Here is an 18308-nt window from a genome sequence, read left to right as displayed (position 1 = left end):
ATATCCGTTTTTTTTTTCATTTTTCTTCCCTTTATTTTGTTATTTTTCAACATCCTACACTCTTTCTTCAAGTGGTCTGGCTTATTGCAATGACAACACGTTACATTTTTTTTTAGACTTCAATTTTTCTCTAGATGTATCCTTTTTACCATGTCCTTAAGAATTTCTATTTTTACTCCTTCCATGCCTTTCATTATTTTCTTAAACAAAGTACCTCAAAAGAAGATTTAACTTTCTCTTTTCTTCTAGCTTCTTCATTAAGCAAATTGTCCTTAACTATCGCCATGGTTAGCTTCCCATCTGGCATTAAATTGCTTAATGAAACCACCAAAGTATCCAAGCTACCAAGCAAGGAGCTAAGAAGTAATAATGCTTGTAACTCATCATCAAGCAACACTTTCATGGTTTTTAATCAGTTCACTAAGCCTTGAAAATTACTCGTGTGCTCTGTCATACTATGCCCTTCTTTATACTTCAAATTCACAAACCTTTTGATAATCATGGCTTTATTTCGATAAATGCTCTTCTCATACAAAGCTTTTTAATTTTTTTCCACAAAACATCAACTTTCGTCTCTTCAAAAATATGATGAAAAATATTGTGATCAACCCACTGTCTAATTATAGTAGCAGCCTTCATATGCAATATTTCTCAAGCATCATCACATATTCTTTCTGGTTTTTCCATGCCTTTTAAGAGGCCTAAACAAATCTTGACAATACCCCGAGTTCACACAACTTGTTTACCAACGATTGCATTTATATTTGAAGACCAACTCCTTAGCTCCAAGCCACCTAAGCGACTTCTATTTGTTATTATATTTGTGTGTGTATGTGTATCAAATAAATTGGATCTTACTTGACGAAGGACTAAGTGTTAATAGTTTTCTCACTTACATAACAAAAGAATTTGAGGTCTCTATGGACGAGCTCTCTAAGAGTTCATTAATAATCCAAGGCCTCTATCAAGGAGGTCAAAAGAGAATCGATGTGATTAGACTTAGCCTCATGATTGAAGTCATTCCTTCACAACCTTTGTTTCATGTCATCAAAGCTAAAACATGATATAACATGCTATTAAGAAGACCATGGCCTCAAGATTATGGAGAATATTGTTAAAGATAGTTGCCCTTTTTACTGAAGATGAATTTGACTTTGCTAATGTAAAATTTTACTCTGATATGGATGCCATAGAGGAAATTCAACCAAAACTAATTTCTAAAATAGATAAAGTCAATACATCCAAAGTATAGCATCATCTAAGACAAAAGAGCAATGTTTGCACAACTATAGAAAGGGAAAAGTATTGAAATGAGGGCATACTCTACACTTAAACAAATTGATTAAAATTCCAAAAATACTTCAATCCTTCAATATATGCCTAAATCTGAAACACAAGGCCAATCTCCTTTCATAATTCATAAGATGTAAGCATGAATTTTTTTGTTGAAATTATTAGTTTTCAAATATTTTAAGAGAAACATAATAATTAATCTCATTGCTAAAATCATCTTAGCATGAAAAAACCAATATATCAAACATTTAATACTATTCAAATATTTATAAAAAGAAACAAGTTAACACTTAACTACTTAACTACTTAACTTTTAATAACCTTCACATATCAATAAGAAAAACAAACAAATTCAACACTTAATAACGTTAAAATCTTTTCAAATTTAAATCAAATTCAAATCTATTCAATTTTAGATTTTTAAAAAAAAAAAAATGGGTTTTAGTCATATCTTTTGTTAATTCTACAGGAATAACTTTCACGAGTTGGTTTAACCCAACTCACATCCAATTTAATCTTTTCTATAGACTTAAACAATCATTTTTAATATTCAAATTAAGTGGGTATTTGGTAAAACATAATACTCATTACTTAATAACTTAAGTTGACTTTAAGTTAAATTATATTTATGTTATTGACTTAAAATTTATTACTTAATTTTTACTTTAAGTATTAAAGTTGTTTGATAAAATTAAATTAAAATTTATTTTAAATCATCAAATTGACATATTTAATCTCATGAATTATAAATAGGGCAAAAGAGATCAAATAACAATGGAGGTTGTAGAGTAGGAAAAGATATTATAGAGGTAATTAGGGTAAATAAAGACAAAAAGGTAAAATAAAAATGTGGACTTAAGAATAAATTAATTATTTTTACTTATTAGTTAAGGTTGTTTTTTACTTTAAGTCATATAATTAAGTTATTTTACCAAACATACTTTATTTATTTAATAATTTAAATTAAGTTATTAAACCACTTTAAGTTATTAAATTGATTTATCAAACACCTACTAAGTTGCAATTAAATTTTTATTGGCACAAACTTAATTTGAATTAAACTTAAGTCAAAGGATCAAATAACCTCTTACTAAACCAAACATTGATTTAAATTTTTTTTATAATATTTATATTTATATTATCCTATGCAATAACTTCAATGTTATATACTTTAGAGAATGTTGTATTGCATATTATATTATTCTTTTTCAATATTATGTTGAATATTTTTCTCATTTATGATTTAAATCTTGATATAATTGTATGAAAATTAAAATTGAAGAAAAAAACATTACAAGTAGGTTTTATGAAATCTATGAACCCGACAACTCGAGTTTTGGGTTGGAGTTTCGGTGGGCTTGGGCTTGGGCTTGGGCTTGGATCAGAGTGTTTGTTAAAGTGGTTTCGAGGTGGCCTTAAACCCAACCCAGCCCAACCCAAGCTGCACTCCTGTTGATTTGCATCTGTATTTTTCCAAATCAATTTGTTTTCGCGAAACATAACATTAGCTGCGAGAAATCAAAATAGCAGTGGAAGGCATGGAGAACGGACCAAAGAGGCGCAGAAGGGAACTGGAGCCCACAGTTCTTCACAAGGTCGGAGATGTAATCTCCGCCATTAACGAAGCCAAACACGTCGACCAACTCATTTGTGCTCTTCACTCCCTTGCTGTCCGCCTATTCCCTCTCGACTCATCTGCTTTCTCAGGTCGGAAAATTTCCTATTCCTTCTGTTTGGCTTCCGAGAGAACTGAGGAAAAGAATAGGAAACGGAATTTTGAAACTTTCATGTCACTCCGTTTTGGTTTAGTGAGATTTGAGCAGCCAGGCTCAATTGAAATAAGGAGTTGAAATTAGGCACAGTTGATGGAGGTTCTTTCGTTTTTTTCTGCGCCAATTTATGAGATTTATTATATCCGAAATTTTATTCTCTTTTCTTTGCCTCCGTTTTCTTGGGAAGCAAACAGTGGATTGATTTCGTTTGTTTCTTAGCAAATTAACGATGAACAGAGATTTTCATTTTCTTGGCTGTAAAAATTGACATGAAATATCACTAATCAGTTTGTATACATTTGAGTTCTAGGTAGCATCGATGAGCAGTACAGAGATCAAGTGAGTGTTGTTAATGTAGTTGATTTTGAAACTCATGCATTTTATTTCCAATTTCATGTAATTTAGTTCCATCCTAATACATTCAGGTCCTTAGGACTGAGGTCCCTTCTTCAGATGAGAGGAGTGATTGGTGGTGGGTGTTCTACCAAGGAACTGCATTTCCAACTTTGGCGAGGGTTTTGTTGTATGGTAAGTTGATTACCACATATGTAGGTACTGTTTGGTTAGATTTTGCAAGTACATTCTTGCTTTAAGGATCTAAGATTGCTTATATTGTCTTAGAAGTAATAAAAGTACTTCCAATATGTTAACCAAACAGTACCCTTGAACTTAATTTATTTGTTTTTTTAAGCAGCATTTTGTCTTGTCTTCTATATCCAGATAGTGAGGAAAAATCAAAGCCAAAGTTAAAATTCATGTTTGCTTCTTAAGCCATTCAACTCACTGTCTTTGGTTTAATGGAAAGTTAAGATATGTTTGTTTTGGTTTATTCATATAGTTTGCCTAGTTGGGACACATAATTCTCTCTGTATAGATAGTTCTCTTATCCTGGTCCCTGTCTTTTAAGAAGAGATATAATGCTGGAAAATTTTATGCCAATTAATTATCCAAGTCCATGGTTGCTGATATAAGTTGTTACATGCAGAGGTTGCTTCCAACTGGCTAGCTTGTTTTCCTATTTCTGCACAAAAACATGTCTATGATGTTTTCTTTGTCGAAGGACTTGCCACTGAGGTTGTTCAGACTCTAGTGCCTTGTCTACAGCATAATGGAAGGGATAGTCTTCGTGTCAACACTGTATGCTCAAATGCTGAAAGGTAAAGAGGTGAAACTTAGGTGTTGATATTATGTTTCTGATTTTTCCATTTTCAGTCTAGTTCAGGTTGCACATGAAAGTAGCTCTGTTGAATCCTTATTACTATAATATTTTGAACATATTCATCTAATTAAAAATTGAGCTACAGGATTCCACCCAACCTCTTCCACAACAATTCTGGATCCCCACTTGAAGAAAGGACCAGGAGGGTGATGTGCCCCACTTAAAAAAAATTGAAAAACATCTATGATGAGAATTGGGTTTGAGCCTAGTCACTATTTTGAAAAAAAAAAAAAATACATTAACCACTAGGCTTAGTTCCTGCTTTTAGATGATTTCTGCCCCCCTGAAATAAATCTTATGTGTTGAAACCCCCTCCTCCTGCTCCTGCTCCTGCTCCTGCTCCTGCTCCTGCTCCTTCTGCCTTCACTTTTTGTTGGCCACTTATTATCTTCTTGTTATCAGTGTCTTGAGGACATGTTCTTGTTTCATGTGACCTATGTGTTGGTGTATCTAGTTTGAGTGCATTGTTAGAGTTAGAGTTCATATTCAAGCATATAATATGTGTTATTAGATATTTACTGCTACAATGTGTAATTAATAAATGCTGACTGTGGGTGACATGTCTGCATGAATAGTCAATGATCATAGATTCATAGGGGATATCTAACGATACTATCATTTATCCATCTGAGTTCTAGATAATCAGAAACTAGCAGTCTATCTATTAATATTTTCTTTTATTGTGACAGATTACTTGTCCTTTGCTTGTTTGAAAATGATGGAATACTCCAGATGGCTAGAGAATTTGGCAGTTCTTTTCAATCGGAAGATTCTATTAGTGAAAGAATGAAGCCAGCTGTATCTAGGGTGGCACAGCTCATGGTGTCTATACCTGACAAAGCGCCATTAGGAGCCCCAACTTCACTTTCATCACAGTATCCTTATTTTTCTTCTGGTGGAAATTTTCTGGGTTTCTATATACATAAATTTGATCTATTTGTGAAAGTTGAAGTGTTGAACTCTGTTTAACAGTTTATATCAACATGACACTTTCACAAATCCCTGTTCATGTGTTGGATTAGAACATATTTAGATAGAATGTTTAACTTCTAATGTCACTAGTCATTTAGGAATGATTTAATAATGCATGATTCATACATAATCCTTTTTTTTTTTTTTTTTGATAAATAAAGGGTAAATATTATAAGTGAACAAGGATGCTATACATCAAGGTATATAGAGGGTTCCAAAAAGCACAACACTAGAGGGAGTGGACAACCAAAAAACAAACACTCTCACTCTTATCAAGAACCCACCCAATCTACAAAATCAATAAGAGACAATGAACCCACTTCTATGTGCATGCTACTCCAAGACAAAAGATTACCAAGGAATGAGTGTTTTAATGCTTGAACCGGTTGCTCCTTATTGTCAAACACTCTTTGGTTCTCTCCTTCCAAATTGTCCAAAAAATGCAAAGGAGAATCACTCCTCAGAGCTTCTTATGTTTTCTTCCTACCGAGGAATCATGCCACTCTAAAAGAGTGTCCCTTACTGACGAAGGAAGGACCCAACCAATGCCAAACGAAGAGATAAAAAGTTGCCAAAGCAAATTCTCTATTTGCCCCAACTAGCTTGAATCCAATACAAGATCAACATCACAATGAATGAGAATGTGATCAACCGATTCCTCATCATATTTGCAAAGAACACATCTATTTGCCAAAGCCCATCTCTCTCTTGAATCTAATAGAAGATCAACACTTTGCCCCAACTAGCTTCCCAAGCTAAAAATGACACTTTTAAAAAGACTAAGGAATACTAGATGACGACAATAGGAAAGGGAGTCGCATACCTTGGCTCCAGAATGGAATAACAAGATTTAACTGAGAAGACCCCCTTTCTAGAACCCATCCACACCACTTTATCCTTCACACCCCTCTTCACAGACTTTCGAATTCTTAAGAAAAAAATCGTTTACATCGTTTAGCTCCCAATCATTTAAATGTCTAATGAAATGACGATTCCAATGCCCCCCCTGACCCATGTCATCCCAAACATCCGCCACCCAAGCCTCCTTTGATGCAACTAAGGCAAACAGGGAAGGGAAAGGCACTAGCTAAGGTTTCATCCCCACACCACTCATACATAATCATACTCCATTCTTTTATTCCTTTTGATTCATTGTTTATTCTTCACAAGAGTATCTCAGTTTCTTCTTCAAGCAGATTGCCATTCAACTTCTTGCTGGAGTTGAAGAAAAGAGTATGAAACTACATGATGAAGCAGCTAGCTTGGATAAAAATGACATGGATGGTACCTTCCTATTTGTTGGAGAAACATTTGCTCGCATTTGTCGGCGTGGGTCTGTAGGTAATCAGGAAATTTTCAGTTAGTGCAATTGAAAATTTACACTTAAGTAAGAGGAAAATGGCATTGTTTGTGTGACATCCTGTTTAAAGGAGCCACACTTCCCTGCTAATTTTGTTTTTGCTTCTCTTAGTGATTGACATTTTGGGAGAAAGGTGGCAATTGAACCTGTCATGACCCATGTTATTTCTGTGATCCATGGAACCTGCTATTGTTTTCTTCTCTACTGATACTTTTCCTTGAAACTATTAACTAAGAACCTCTTGTAACTTTCTTTTATTCATTGTGTCAAGAATGAGAGTACTAAAACTATTACCTAAATGTTAGTTGTTATTGTTTCACAGATGTGCTATTAGGAGAGGTCATCCCACGGATTCTCGCACATATAAGGAGCTTCTTGCAGTCAAATACTGATTTAATTGATGCAGATGTATTTGAGACAAATCCTGGTTTTCTATTTTGGTCAAAGATGATGGAAGCAATTAAAGATCCATATGCTGTGGAAAGAATGTCTGAACAGATTCTGCATTATCTGGCAACTGAACAAGCAAGTGATACTGAAGCTTACTGGACTCTGTGGATGTTGTTTCATCAAATTTTTTATCGTCAAAAGTCAGTGAGGTATGCGTACGTGGCTCGTACAAGGGCCTTCTTTGCTTATGAAATACATGTTCTGTAACACAAAATTTTGATTAATCATTAAATTTATAATTCTAGAATCCAGGCCATAGAAATGTTGACTTTCCGTTTTTTGCATTTTCTCCATTTCTTTCTTGACATAATGTTATTAATTTCTGCAAATCAATAGTATTGTGTCATGATTCTGAGGTAATGTTACCAACATATTAGGAATATTGTTGATTTTCCTCTAATCTTTGGTACACTGACTAGCAGTCTTTGATTTCTTGAGTGAATGCTGACAAAATGACTCACTAATCTAGAATTGACTAATTTATCATTTTCCTTGGACCCAATCATCATACAGATGCTTAAAGCAAACAGAATAGCAATCAGGTTCTAGTGGACTGAAAGTGAAATTATTTTTACAATTTCATAATTTTCATTACTTATGGGGGAAGAAGGCAAAGTTCCTTATCATTTCAAGTTGATGTGTTTCAACAATACTAGATATTGTTTTTTGTACTTGGGTAATGGCCTTATTTGGTGTGCTTTAATATGTCTTGTCTACTTGCCTATGGGAAACATTGATTTTTCTTTCTCTTTTAGGTCTATGTTTATTGACAAATTTTTACTCTGGAAAGTATTTCCTCTTTGTTGCTTGAGATGGATCCTTCAATTTGCCGTTCTTGAATGCCCACCTGGAGCCAATTCACTAACAAAGGGCCACAATACCCATGGTCTTATAGACACAGTGCAACACTTGGTAGCAGTGTGGTCCAAACAGGAGTTTGTGCAGTCAGCCCCAATAGAGCAGCAAACTTGTATCCTTCCTCTCTCCTTCCCCCCTTGAATGAAATATTCCCTTGAGAGATTCTTTCTGTAATTGGCCAGATTGTTTGTAGGAAGTTTGATATTTACCAGAAAGAAATCAGATATTTTGTAATTAATGAATTTTCTTGTCACAAAAAGGAAATGTTATTTTCTCATAGGTGCTCCTCCTCTTATTATTCATGATATTTGGGATCATGCTTCATTCTTTTGTCACATTTTCCTTTCTTCCCCTGGATTCCACTGTGCCTTGACTTAAGATGCAGATATAACCGCAGCTGTAGGAATTTCTCTAGAGAAGATGTCAAAAGAAGAACTAGATGCAACGAAAGAAGTGATGCATTCAATCCTTCGAGGAGTTAGCTGTAGAATCTTGTTACTTTGATACTACTTGGCATCTTATGGTGCTGATATTGTTGTTCTTATATCTTGTCCAATTCCTGACAGGTAGGCTGGAGAGCCCTGACCATCTGGTTCGGAGAATGGCTAGCAGTGTCGCATTAGTATTTTCTAAAGTGGTTGACCCAAAAAATCCTTTGCACCTGGATGATAGCTGCAGTGGGGAGACTATTGACTGGGAATTTGGATTAGTTACCCCAGATAAAGGGATTCAAGTTGCCTCATCTTCCACGGAAAAGGGTATAAAAGAAATAGAAAATTCTACTGCTTCAGTTGCAGGAAAGGAATTGGACTCTGCAGTTGACGGTGGAGCGGGCAATAATTTGAAGGATAGAGACAAGAAATTATCTAAATTTAGGTTAGTTGATCCAGATGAGATTATTGATCCAGCAATGTTAAATGATGAATCCACTTCTGGTGGCAGTGATGATGATAATGCAAGTGACAATTCTGAAAGCTCAAATGACTCATCTTTACAGCCATATGACTTGTCAGATGATGACACAGATTTGAAAAAAAAAATCACGCAGGTGGTTGACGTTGTTGGAGCATTACGGAAATCTGACGATGCAGATGGTGTAAGTCATTATAGTAATTGTCTATCTTTGTCTCCTAAGGTTATCTTGAAAGTAAACCTCAAAACAAGTTTTTGCTATTTGTGAGGTCCAACATTTTATATTGCCAACTGTAGGATTTCCCTAATGAACTCTAACAAAATGTCTAGGATAAATCAGTGGAACCAACAGCTGTAATTACCCATTGCAGTTTGTTTTCATGCCTAGGTATCACTTGTGGAAGCCATCTATGCCTTATTTACTTTCATTTGACATCTATAAATATATTTTTTAGAAAGCTGTAACTTGGAAAGGTGTTTAACTAAAAATCCCCTATGAGAATGAAAACAATTTCTTAATTTTTCAGGTTGAAAGGGCTCTTGATGTTGCCGAAAATCTTGTTCGTGCCTCGCCAGATGAGCTTCGGCATTTGACAGGCGACCTTGTCAGAACACTTGTACAGGTTCGTTGTTCTGATTTGACCATAGAAGGGGAGGAAGAATCAGCTGAAGAAAAGAGGCAAAAAGCACTGGTTGCTTTGCTCGTCACCTGTCCATTCGAGTCTCTTGATGCTCTCCATAAATTATTATATTCACCCAATGTGGATGTCAGTCAACGCATACTTATACTTGACATCATGACAGATGCTGCACAGGAACTCGCTGATACTAGAACCATGAAACCGAAACGTCAGCCTGGAGCCCTCATATCAACCATTTCGGAGACTCAACCATGGTTCCTGCCCTCTAGCATAGGGCCTCCCGGAGCTGGTTCATGGAAAGAGATGTCAGGAACAGGATCTTTGTTGAATTTATCATATAGCTATGAGAGGGAACTTCCCCCAAAACCCAATCAGGTAAAAAGAGGAAAGACTCGCCGATGGAGCCTCAGATTGAAAAATATGCCAGAAAGCCAGACAGAATGGTCTCAGAACAAGTTTCCTTTGTATGCAGCAGCATTTATGCTTCCAGCCATGCAGGGGTTTGATAAGAGAAGGCATGGTGTTGACTTGCTTGCTAGGGACTTTATTGTCCTGGGAAAACTGATATATATGCTTGGTGTATGCATGAAATGTGCAAGTATGCATCCCGAAGCGTCGGCTTTGGCTTCACCACTTCTGGATATGCTAAGCTCCAGGTATTGAACATCAGTATATAGATGCTTAGCTATAAAGCACTACTTTAGGTATAGTCTTTATGGAGTTAATTTACATGTTCAGTATCAGGGTAGAACCTATCATCAGGTCTGGCTACCAATACCATATACAACTGACACTAACATGGGAATTAATGGTAGGTATACTTATTAAAAATGGTGGGTTCATCCCTGCATCAGTGAGTCATGTGCTGATCTTCCTGGTGGCAGGAACCATTTGTTTATCCAGCGGTTGACATTATGGCTGTTAACATGCAGGGAGGTATGCTATCACAAAGAAGCTTATGTCAGGAGAGCTGTCCTTTTTGCAGCTTCATGCGTGTTGATGGCACTTCATCCCTCTTATGTAGCATCTGCCTTGGTGGAAGGAAATCCTGAGCTTTCTAAAGGGCTTGAATGGGTTCGCACATGGGCTCTTAATGTAGCTGATACAGATACTGATAAAGACTGCTATACTGTAAGCAAAAAATTATGTTCCATGGAGGCCAGGATTTCTAGCCTGCTTTTTCTGTCTTGTTGTTTTCTGCTTGTCACTCACAGTGCATGATTTAAATCTGTTTTTGAAAGTCTATGCCAACTTTTGGGGCTCATGAAACAACAACAAAAAACCTAGTTTTGTTTGTAGTGCATTGATTGATGGAACTGCAAATTAAGCATCATCTGCCTCCATGTTCATCATGTAGTACATTTAAGAGCCCTTCATCATGCTTAATTATGTTGGCAACACCTCTTCATTCTCCCCTTATTGAAAATAGTCGCTCCTGTGTATTTTCCAACCATCATTCCTATCTCCTTCAATCTACATCTAGTATCCATATTTATTGAAGAATTTACATATGTTTGACAATTTCACACTTTCTAAATATGCCTAATCTGTTTGCCCACAACAAATGTCATTACATGGGAGCTCCTGTTGCTCTCATGCTAGTTTAGATTTAAGATTTATGATAATGAGTCACCTTGTCTAAGCCCTTCTGCCTTTTTCAAGAAGCCCACAGGAGTCTCTCCCAATTTCCATGAGCAGGATACAGATGAGATGGAGATGCCCACCAGCATCCATTTCTTCAATTTTTTTTTCCTATCAAAACTCCATCTTTGTCATGATTTATTATTGTCATAATCATCGGTTGTAAAGGGAAAACCCCCATCTGTTGCAATATGCACATGAGAGAATTGCAAGAAACACAATAATGCGTCGTTTCAAGGTTTAATAGGAGATAACCCTCAAGTTTTTGCTTATGGTTCTGGCATCATCCTTTGCTACGGCTGCTAATGATCTGCCTCCTCGCACCCCCACCCTTTGCACAAGTTTCCTTTTCTTTTTGGATGGAAAAGCTTTTCAAAAGAGCTATGTTCCTGTGGACCTCTGAGTTTTACCTGTTTAAATATTAACAATTATTTTCTAAACTGTAAATAATACTCATAATGCTTCTTGGAAATCATAATATTGGTCAGCGCTTCCTTTCTTTGACATCAAGAACTTTTAGAAACTAACTTATACTCTGTAGAACAGAAATTAGGTGGAACACGGGTTGATTCGTCTTTCCACACTGGGATAGCAGTTCTGCTTTACTGATAACCCATATAAGAGGCCTATACATAAAGTGATATTGCAGTATAGTACGTTCGATAGATATGTTCAATAGATCCCAACCTTTGATCTAAAGGAGCTCATAGATGGGCAAAAGAATTCTACTGGCTATTCAGTGAATTGTTTTTTCCAGAGGGCATTTCACATCTTGAGTGTCATCTGAACTAGTCAAGTCTAGACATGGTTACCGGTACCTATGAAACCATGCTGCCTCAAAAGGGTTGAACTCTAAGAATGTATGTATAGCATAGAACTATAAATGTCATTGTGGAAATATAGTACTTGGTTTAGAATATTACCCGATCCACACCAACATGTAAGTGTTGTTTAGGATGCACATAACATATCTTTATTTTTATTTTTATTTTTATTTTTTTGGGCTGTCTGTATACCTAGTGTGTATGCAGGCTGCATACCCTTCTTTTGTTAGGCACTTAAAATATTACATTTATCCGGGTTTATTGATCAAAGAAAGAAATATTCTAATAGCTATTTTTTTTGGTATGTTTTCTGTTAAAACAATCTTTTTCTGGAAATCCTGAACGTTTATATTTTGATGCTGCATCCAACAGAACTGATGAGATATTTTTATTTCAGATGGCTATGGCATGTCTCCAACTCCATGCGGAGATGGCTCTCCAATCTTCCCGAGCACTAGAGACATCAGAAAGCACATTCAAGACAAAGAGCATCGGTCTGTCTTCTAATATGTTGAAGGGGGAAATTAAAATTCCCCACCCAAGTGTACAATACTAAATTGAATGATCTTGTTTCTGTAAGCCATTTTGGTATTGTTTTATGCCGTAAGACTTTTTTTACCAGTTTGATTGTGTATCTACAAATCCGGGTTAGCTCATACAAGAATGGCATTTTTACATGAAAGAATGGAAGCTACATTGAGTTTGCTTTCAAGGTGAGAAAGGAGAAAATGCTGTGTAAAGCTTGTAATAAATAAATATAAACCTTATACCTTTTCTTCTATGAAAAAAAGGGCAAAACCAAATTTTAGAAACCATTTAAAATGGTAACGTATCGGCTAGCTTGCATGCTGATAGGGTATGATCCAAGTGTACGATAGAAGTCAATTATTTCCATGTATGAATCCATGTTGCCATATTTCAATTAGCTGTAAAGTATTGTTTGGGCAATTTCCAAAGCAAAGGATCTTCTCTAGTGGGTAGGCCAAGTTGAAACTGTAGCCTCATTGCCCTGCAGCTTTGGAGAGCACCAAGGATGTACCTATAAATTATGTTTCAGTGCCTTTGGAACTATGGAGGAGCTGATACGAGAAATTTCTTGAGAAAACTCCTCTCAGCCTATGATATCGTACCTGTTTGCAGTGGTCAATATCTATACTTAAATGAGAGCTCAATCGTGATATTTGCAACAAAACAGCAAAGAAAAGCTAGATATCAGCATCAAATGGTAAGCTATAAACAACTTCTGTATGTATCAAATGGGCTTTATAGCTATCCAAAAAGAGGGTGCTCCTCTCTATGAATGGTGAAACTATTATCTCTGTATGTATCCCTGAATCTAACTTGAATTACCACATGGGCAAGAAGTCATTGCAATCACAAATATATGATCAACATACACTGCATGTACAAGCATAGTCGCTATTTTCCTGGTCATAGTTTGACCATCCGAAATATGGAAATATGTACGCTCAATCCTCCATCAGAATTCACAGATCAGGCTTTGGAATGGAATCAAGTTTCCTGAAGAAATGTTCCAAGGCTTCAGGGCCAAACCAGTTCTTTTTCATCTGCAATGTGGCAACATAAGGTCACTCTCCATCACTAAAACACTTTAGCTTTGATTCACAACATAAATGACATGCAGAGGAAGAACTTACAAAATAAGGGTAGCCCTCGGAAACACTAAAATTTTCTGGAGCACCATCCATAAACAAATTGATGAAGTACAGAACAAAATTGCCACATTCCTCACCATTCCTCTGCTGTGGCACCTGAAGGGATTAGTTTTGCTCGTTAAAAGTGAAAATTGACAAGAATTGGCCAATAAAAATCATCACAAGTGTGCATTTATTCACCTTGGGCACCAACAAGGGAATTTTAGAAATCAACTGTTTGCTCTCTGGCCTGCCTTCTTCTTTATAAATGTCAAATACAAATCTGAAAAACAAAGACAAGTAACATGTTGTAATCCAATCCTCAATTGTGCAACTATAAAGAAACGGGGAAGAAGATTTAAAATAATTTTTTGTTTTAAGAAAAAAGATACAATTATAATTCTGAAAGGCACAAGACAGAATGAGCTACTCAAGGTGGGCGCTTAACAATCTAAGTGTACTTGTGCAATTTTATAAAATATTGTAAATTTGAACATTAAAATCTTTGTCATGTACACTCATATATTGCCAAGTATTCCAAAATCCCAAACCAGGTAACAAAAAAGTCAAGATTATAAGCATTTAAAATAAGCATTCAACAAAAAATTATGTAATAATACAAAAATTCAATATACTACGGAAATTTTAACAATAAAAGTGTTCTAAAAAAAATAAACAAGTCTATATTTAACTGTTTTGGGTTAGAGAAACTTAGAAACCAAAGGAAAATATAAGCATTTTTTGGACCCTAACATTTTTCAACACAATTTCACAAATACAACCATTTTTGTTGTTAATTCTTCTGAAAAAGGGACCATTTCCTGTGCATTTTTAGAAAGGATCAAGATAACGTCATTTTGCCCCAAGCTTACTAACATAAATAAATAAACAAGATGATGTGTGCCTTGGCATGTGAGGCACCTCAGTTGGGATGTCATTGCGCATTGCACTCAGGCTACAAAAATGGCTTTAAAAGGAAGAAGAAAACATACTTCCGTATATTTGGCTCAAGGCGCTTTGGGTTTGCCATTTGAAGTGAATCCAGCAATAACATGCATGGCGCCCTAATTTTTGACTCCAAACTCTCACCAAAATGGCACAAGATCAGGAGGCTCCAGTGATTCCTGAAAAAATGATAACTTTCAACTTAATTAACACCATAGAACAACAACAAGAGTACCAACTTCAGTTGTCAAGATAATGAAAATACCTACCAACAAACAATGGGAACAAAAACATATTTCCTTGAAAAAATTCTCTTCTTTTTTATCCAATTCAACACTTTTTCTCTAGAAGATGTTTTCAGGTAGAATGAAAACCATAAACAATCAAGGTAGCCAAATGAACTCTTTTTATCATCAGAGAAGCTCTTCCATAAGTTCCTACATGTTTCAAAAACATCTGATCAGAATATATAAAGTAAATCAGAGGCTACTTTTTCAGCCATGGATAACCGGGATCTAGGCCCTACCTGAAGTACCATTCAAATGCAGCGGTGTCAAGCTTCTTCTTTTCTTTACGGACGATTATGTTCTTGCAATTTATGCGCCTCTTTGATCGTTCATGGTGAGGGAAGGTATTTGAAAAACATGGCGTAGTAAATTCAAAGATCTCCTTTATCTCTTCAATCTCATGTTTAGTCATCCTCTTTTTCTGAGCTTGTAGATGTGCCACCATGTGTCGCCAACATGAGCGATGTTTTGAATAATCTAAATAGCTTTCTGTCAGAACGCAATTAATTGCACATCAAATTTCTAAAACTCAATGCCTTGCTCAATAGGACATTCCATAGATTTGATGAAACCACATAAGCATCAGATTAAAAATAATGCTATTGAACTGTTTGGCTACTAAGAAAATGACAAAAAAAAATTCAATGAAGATTTTGAATCTTATATGTAGTTTTGTTACCCTTTGGGGTCGAAAAGGCAAAACTCATGCTCAAATGAAGCACACAAAACTCAGCGGGGTAGTTAAGTTGAGCCTTTCACTTGTCAGGAACCAAGATAATTACGAAGAAAATGCTCAAAAATACATTCTTTCTTTTTTCTTCATTTTGTTTTCAACCAATGGCAGGGCTAGTGAAACACACTTTCCAACTGCTGAGTTCATAATAGACACAGGGTGCACACTCTTTACAATTAACACTACACTACAATTAGTTGCAGACATGTCAAAATAAATGTGCAATCCCTGTAGTACTAGGATCGAAAAACCATTGCAAATCCATATTCCCCATTTAATCTAAAAGATTAGCACCTCTCTGGAAGATCCAACTGCGCATGATGGCATCAACAATTCAAACAAAACAAGGTTGTTGAGCAGTTCTCTTTATTTCAAGCCAACATCATGCCCTTGATTTCAGCACTGCCATTCCAACATTATAAGTTGTTTCCAGGTTTTTCTTCTGTAATAGACGCTTCCCTCAACTTTCACCTTTGGCTTACAGACGTTTGGGGAGAAGGGCTAAAGCATTTATTCAATTGATAACACATTGACGAACACTGTAAACAAACATTACCCTAATATGCAACAAACCCTTATTTAACAATCAATTCAATACCAAAACAATACTAGCATAGCCAAACCCTAATTCAAGGCCAAAATGAACCTCTTGAAGCATAAGATTACAATCCACACTTCACCCACTGTTTGGCTCCCAAGAAAATGTGAGATAACAACGTAAACTTGAAAGTCGATTTTTTGCATTTTCTATCAGTAACACAGTAAAAGTTCCACTGAAACCAACCTCATAAAACTATACAGTAAATTCAGACTGCGCTTCTGTCTCCCTCTCGCACTAGTTTGAAGAAAATATGGAACGTTCATTTCGTTTCGTCCATTTTCTCAGCAACCAAACAGAGGGAAATGAACCAAAAAAAAAAAAAACAAAAGACGAACACCCTCACCCAAGAAAATGTAATCAGAACAAGAAGAAGTGGAGAGAAAAGAAAAGGAGAATGATGGCACAGTTGAGAATTTAATTTACCAGAGTCTGCAGAGGCGAGATCGATTGGAGCATTTGAATTTCGGGGTTTCTTCTTCACCATGGTTTTCACTTTTCACATTCGTCTCTCTCGAATCCCCTGCAACCCGCGGAGCTCCAAACGATGAGTTATTTGAGCGTCATTAATACAAATATATGGGTGTCACTGACCGTTCTAATTCTCCGTTTGGTTGGCAGGAAAATGACATCTGCCCTCCTTCAAATTTTCATTTTTTTCACTTTTTCTATAATTCTTTTTTCTTTTAAACTTCTACATGGACCCTCGTTAACTGAAATAGCAATGTAAATCATAAGTTCTGAACTCAACCCTCAAGAAATAAAAATAAAAATAAAAATAAAAATAAAAATAAATAAATAATAAAAATAAAAACACACGCATCAATCATACAAAAAGAAAATAAAAAATTAACAAACAAATCAAAGATAATTAATCCTAATTTTAATAACTAATGATAGCTCCTTTTAAGTTGTTTTCCTTCCTTATCTTACCCACGGTTACAAATTAACCATGATTAAATTATCTTCTTTAATTTTTTGAGTGTTTGGTAAATCAACTTTAAAGTGATTTAATAATTTAATTTAATTAATTAATTAAATTAAATATATTTGATAAAATAACTTAAAATAAAAAGTAACTTTTAAGTAATAAATAAAAATAATTAACTTATTCTTTCATTTTTCTTATCATTTATCTTAGTTACCTGCACCATCTTTTTATTACTTCATAACATTCATTGTTATTTGATTTCTAATTATAATTTATGAGGATAAATATGTTAACTTGATGATTTAAAATAAAATTTAGGTTGTTTTCATCAAACAATTTTAATAGTTAAAGTAAAAATTAAGTAATAAGTTTTAAATCAAACTTATGAGGTAAAATTTAATACGTATTACTTAATGACTTAAATTGACTTTAAATTAGATTATCCTTAAGTTGTTGACTTAAAACTTATTACTAAATTATTATTTTAAGTATTAAGGTTATTTGAGAAAATTAACTTAAAATTTATTATAAATAATTGATAACACAGATTTGTCCTTATAAATTATAACTAAGGTAAAGGAGGTTGAGTAATAATAAAGAATCGTAGATTAACAAAAGATATTATGGTAGTAATTAAGATAAATGAGAATAAAAAAATAAAATACTTAAAATTGTTTTTTACTTTAACTTATATTATTAAGTTATTTTACCACATAAATCAATTTATTTAATAACTTAAATTAAGTTATTAAGTCTCTTTAAGTTATCAGGTTGATTACCAAACACTCACTTAAGTATAATTTAATTTAAAATCAACTTAAATTATTAAATAATAAATATTAAAATTTATCAAATATTCCGTTAATCTTTTCTAATGTTTGACAATACTTATTATTATAAATCAACCTTAGTTAAATAATATGATTTAGAGTGATTTTGTAATCAATTAAAAGCACTTTTTAATGTTTTAAAGTGTTTTCTCGATGTTTTGTAAATCATTAAAAATATTTTTTAAAAACATGAAAAACCACTCCAAGACATTATTCTACCTTCTCGATGAGTTTTCTTTTTCAAAAATCATTTTTTTATTATATCATGTATTATTAGATGCATTTTTATTTTAATATACCCAAATACTTATTATTTAATAATTTAAATTATTAACTTATAACTTGTTATTTGATTTTTAAATTTAATAAAGTTAATAAAATTTATTC

General features: G+C 34.4%; 2 protein-coding genes across 5 annotated transcripts; one reads left to right on the top strand and one right to left on the bottom strand.

Annotated features, from left to right (window-relative positions):
- The first annotated feature begins 2786 nt into the window (after positions 1-2786).
- On the top strand, positions 2787-12732 carry LOC117904670 (telomere length regulation protein TEL2 homolog). 2 transcript variants are annotated; one of them, XM_034817394.1, is made up of 13 exons: positions 2787-3000; positions 3376-3404; positions 3491-3593; positions 4051-4222; positions 4974-5159; positions 6437-6597; positions 6939-7215; positions 7822-8036; positions 8310-8408; positions 8491-9020; positions 9364-10133; positions 10410-10608; positions 12340-12732. In XM_034817394.1, exons 1-13 carry the CDS (start codon positions 2832-2834, stop codon positions 12496-12498), a joined length of 3069 nt encoding a protein of 1022 aa, XP_034673285.1. In that variant the 5' UTR covers positions 2787-2831; the 3' UTR covers positions 12499-12732. The 2 variants fall into 2 exon arrangements, with proteins under 2 accessions (XP_034673285.1, XP_034673286.1); XM_034817395.1 differs by lacking the exons at positions 7822-8036; positions 8310-8408 and having other exon boundaries at positions 8495-9020.
- Positions 12733-13122: 390 nt separating this feature from the next.
- On the bottom strand, positions 13123-16773 carry LOC117904275 (probable ubiquitin-like-specific protease 2A). 3 transcript variants are annotated; one of them, XM_034816798.1, is made up of 7 exons: positions 16587-16773; positions 15069-15306; positions 14812-14979; positions 14590-14721; positions 13799-13880; positions 13601-13714; positions 13123-13510 (listed from the first exon to the last, which is right to left on the bottom strand). In XM_034816798.1, exons 1-7 carry the CDS (start codon positions 16645-16647, stop codon positions 13430-13432), a joined length of 876 nt encoding a protein of 291 aa, XP_034672689.1. In that variant the 5' UTR covers positions 16648-16773; the 3' UTR covers positions 13123-13429. The 3 variants fall into 3 exon arrangements, with proteins under 3 accessions (XP_034672689.1, XP_034672688.1, XP_034672690.1); XM_034816797.1 differs by having other exon boundaries at positions 15069-15318; positions 16587-16771; XM_034816799.1 differs by lacking the exon at positions 16587-16773 and adding an exon at positions 16347-16502 and having other exon boundaries at positions 15069-15318.
- Between the last annotated feature and the right edge of the window lie 1535 nt (positions 16774-18308).

This window comes from Vitis riparia, chromosome 17, assembly GCF_004353265.1.
Source record: "Vitis riparia cultivar Riparia Gloire de Montpellier isolate 1030 chromosome 17, EGFV_Vit.rip_1.0, whole genome shotgun sequence".
Lineage (NCBI taxonomy): Eukaryota > Viridiplantae > Streptophyta > Magnoliopsida > Vitales > Vitaceae > Vitis > Vitis riparia.
The sequence above is the reverse complement of the archived record's forward strand: the minus strand, read 5'-3'. Positions and strand labels throughout refer to the sequence as shown.

What these genes read in the sequence shown, in the direction of transcription:
- LOC117904670 (XM_034817394.1), top strand. Translation starts at nt 2,832, where the DNA reads ATGGAGAACGGACCAAAGAGGCGCAGAAGGGAACTGGAGCCCACAGTT. An exon ending in CGACTCATCTGCTTTCTCAG is followed by an intron (nt 3,001 to 3,375) that starts GTCGGAAAATTT and finishes TTTGAGTTCTAG; the next exon opens with GTAGCATCGATGAGCAGTAC. An exon ending in CCAACTTCACTTTCATCACA is followed by an intron (nt 5,160 to 6,436) that starts GTATCCTTATTT and finishes AGAGTATCTCAG; the next exon opens with TTTCTTCTTCAAGCAGATTG.
- LOC117904275 (XM_034816797.1), bottom strand. Translation starts at nt 16,647, where the DNA reads ATGGTGAAGAAGAAACCCCGAAATTCAAATGCTCCAATCGATCTCGCC. An exon ending in CTTGAGCCAAATATACGGAA is followed by an intron (nt 13,881 to 14,589) that starts GTATGTTTTCTT and finishes TTTGTTTTTCAG; the next exon opens with ATTTGTATTTGACATTTATA. An exon ending in CCGAGGGCTACCCTTATTTT is followed by an intron (nt 13,511 to 13,600) that starts GTAAGTTCTTCC and finishes GCCACATTGCAG; the next exon opens with ATGAAAAAGAACTGGTTTGG.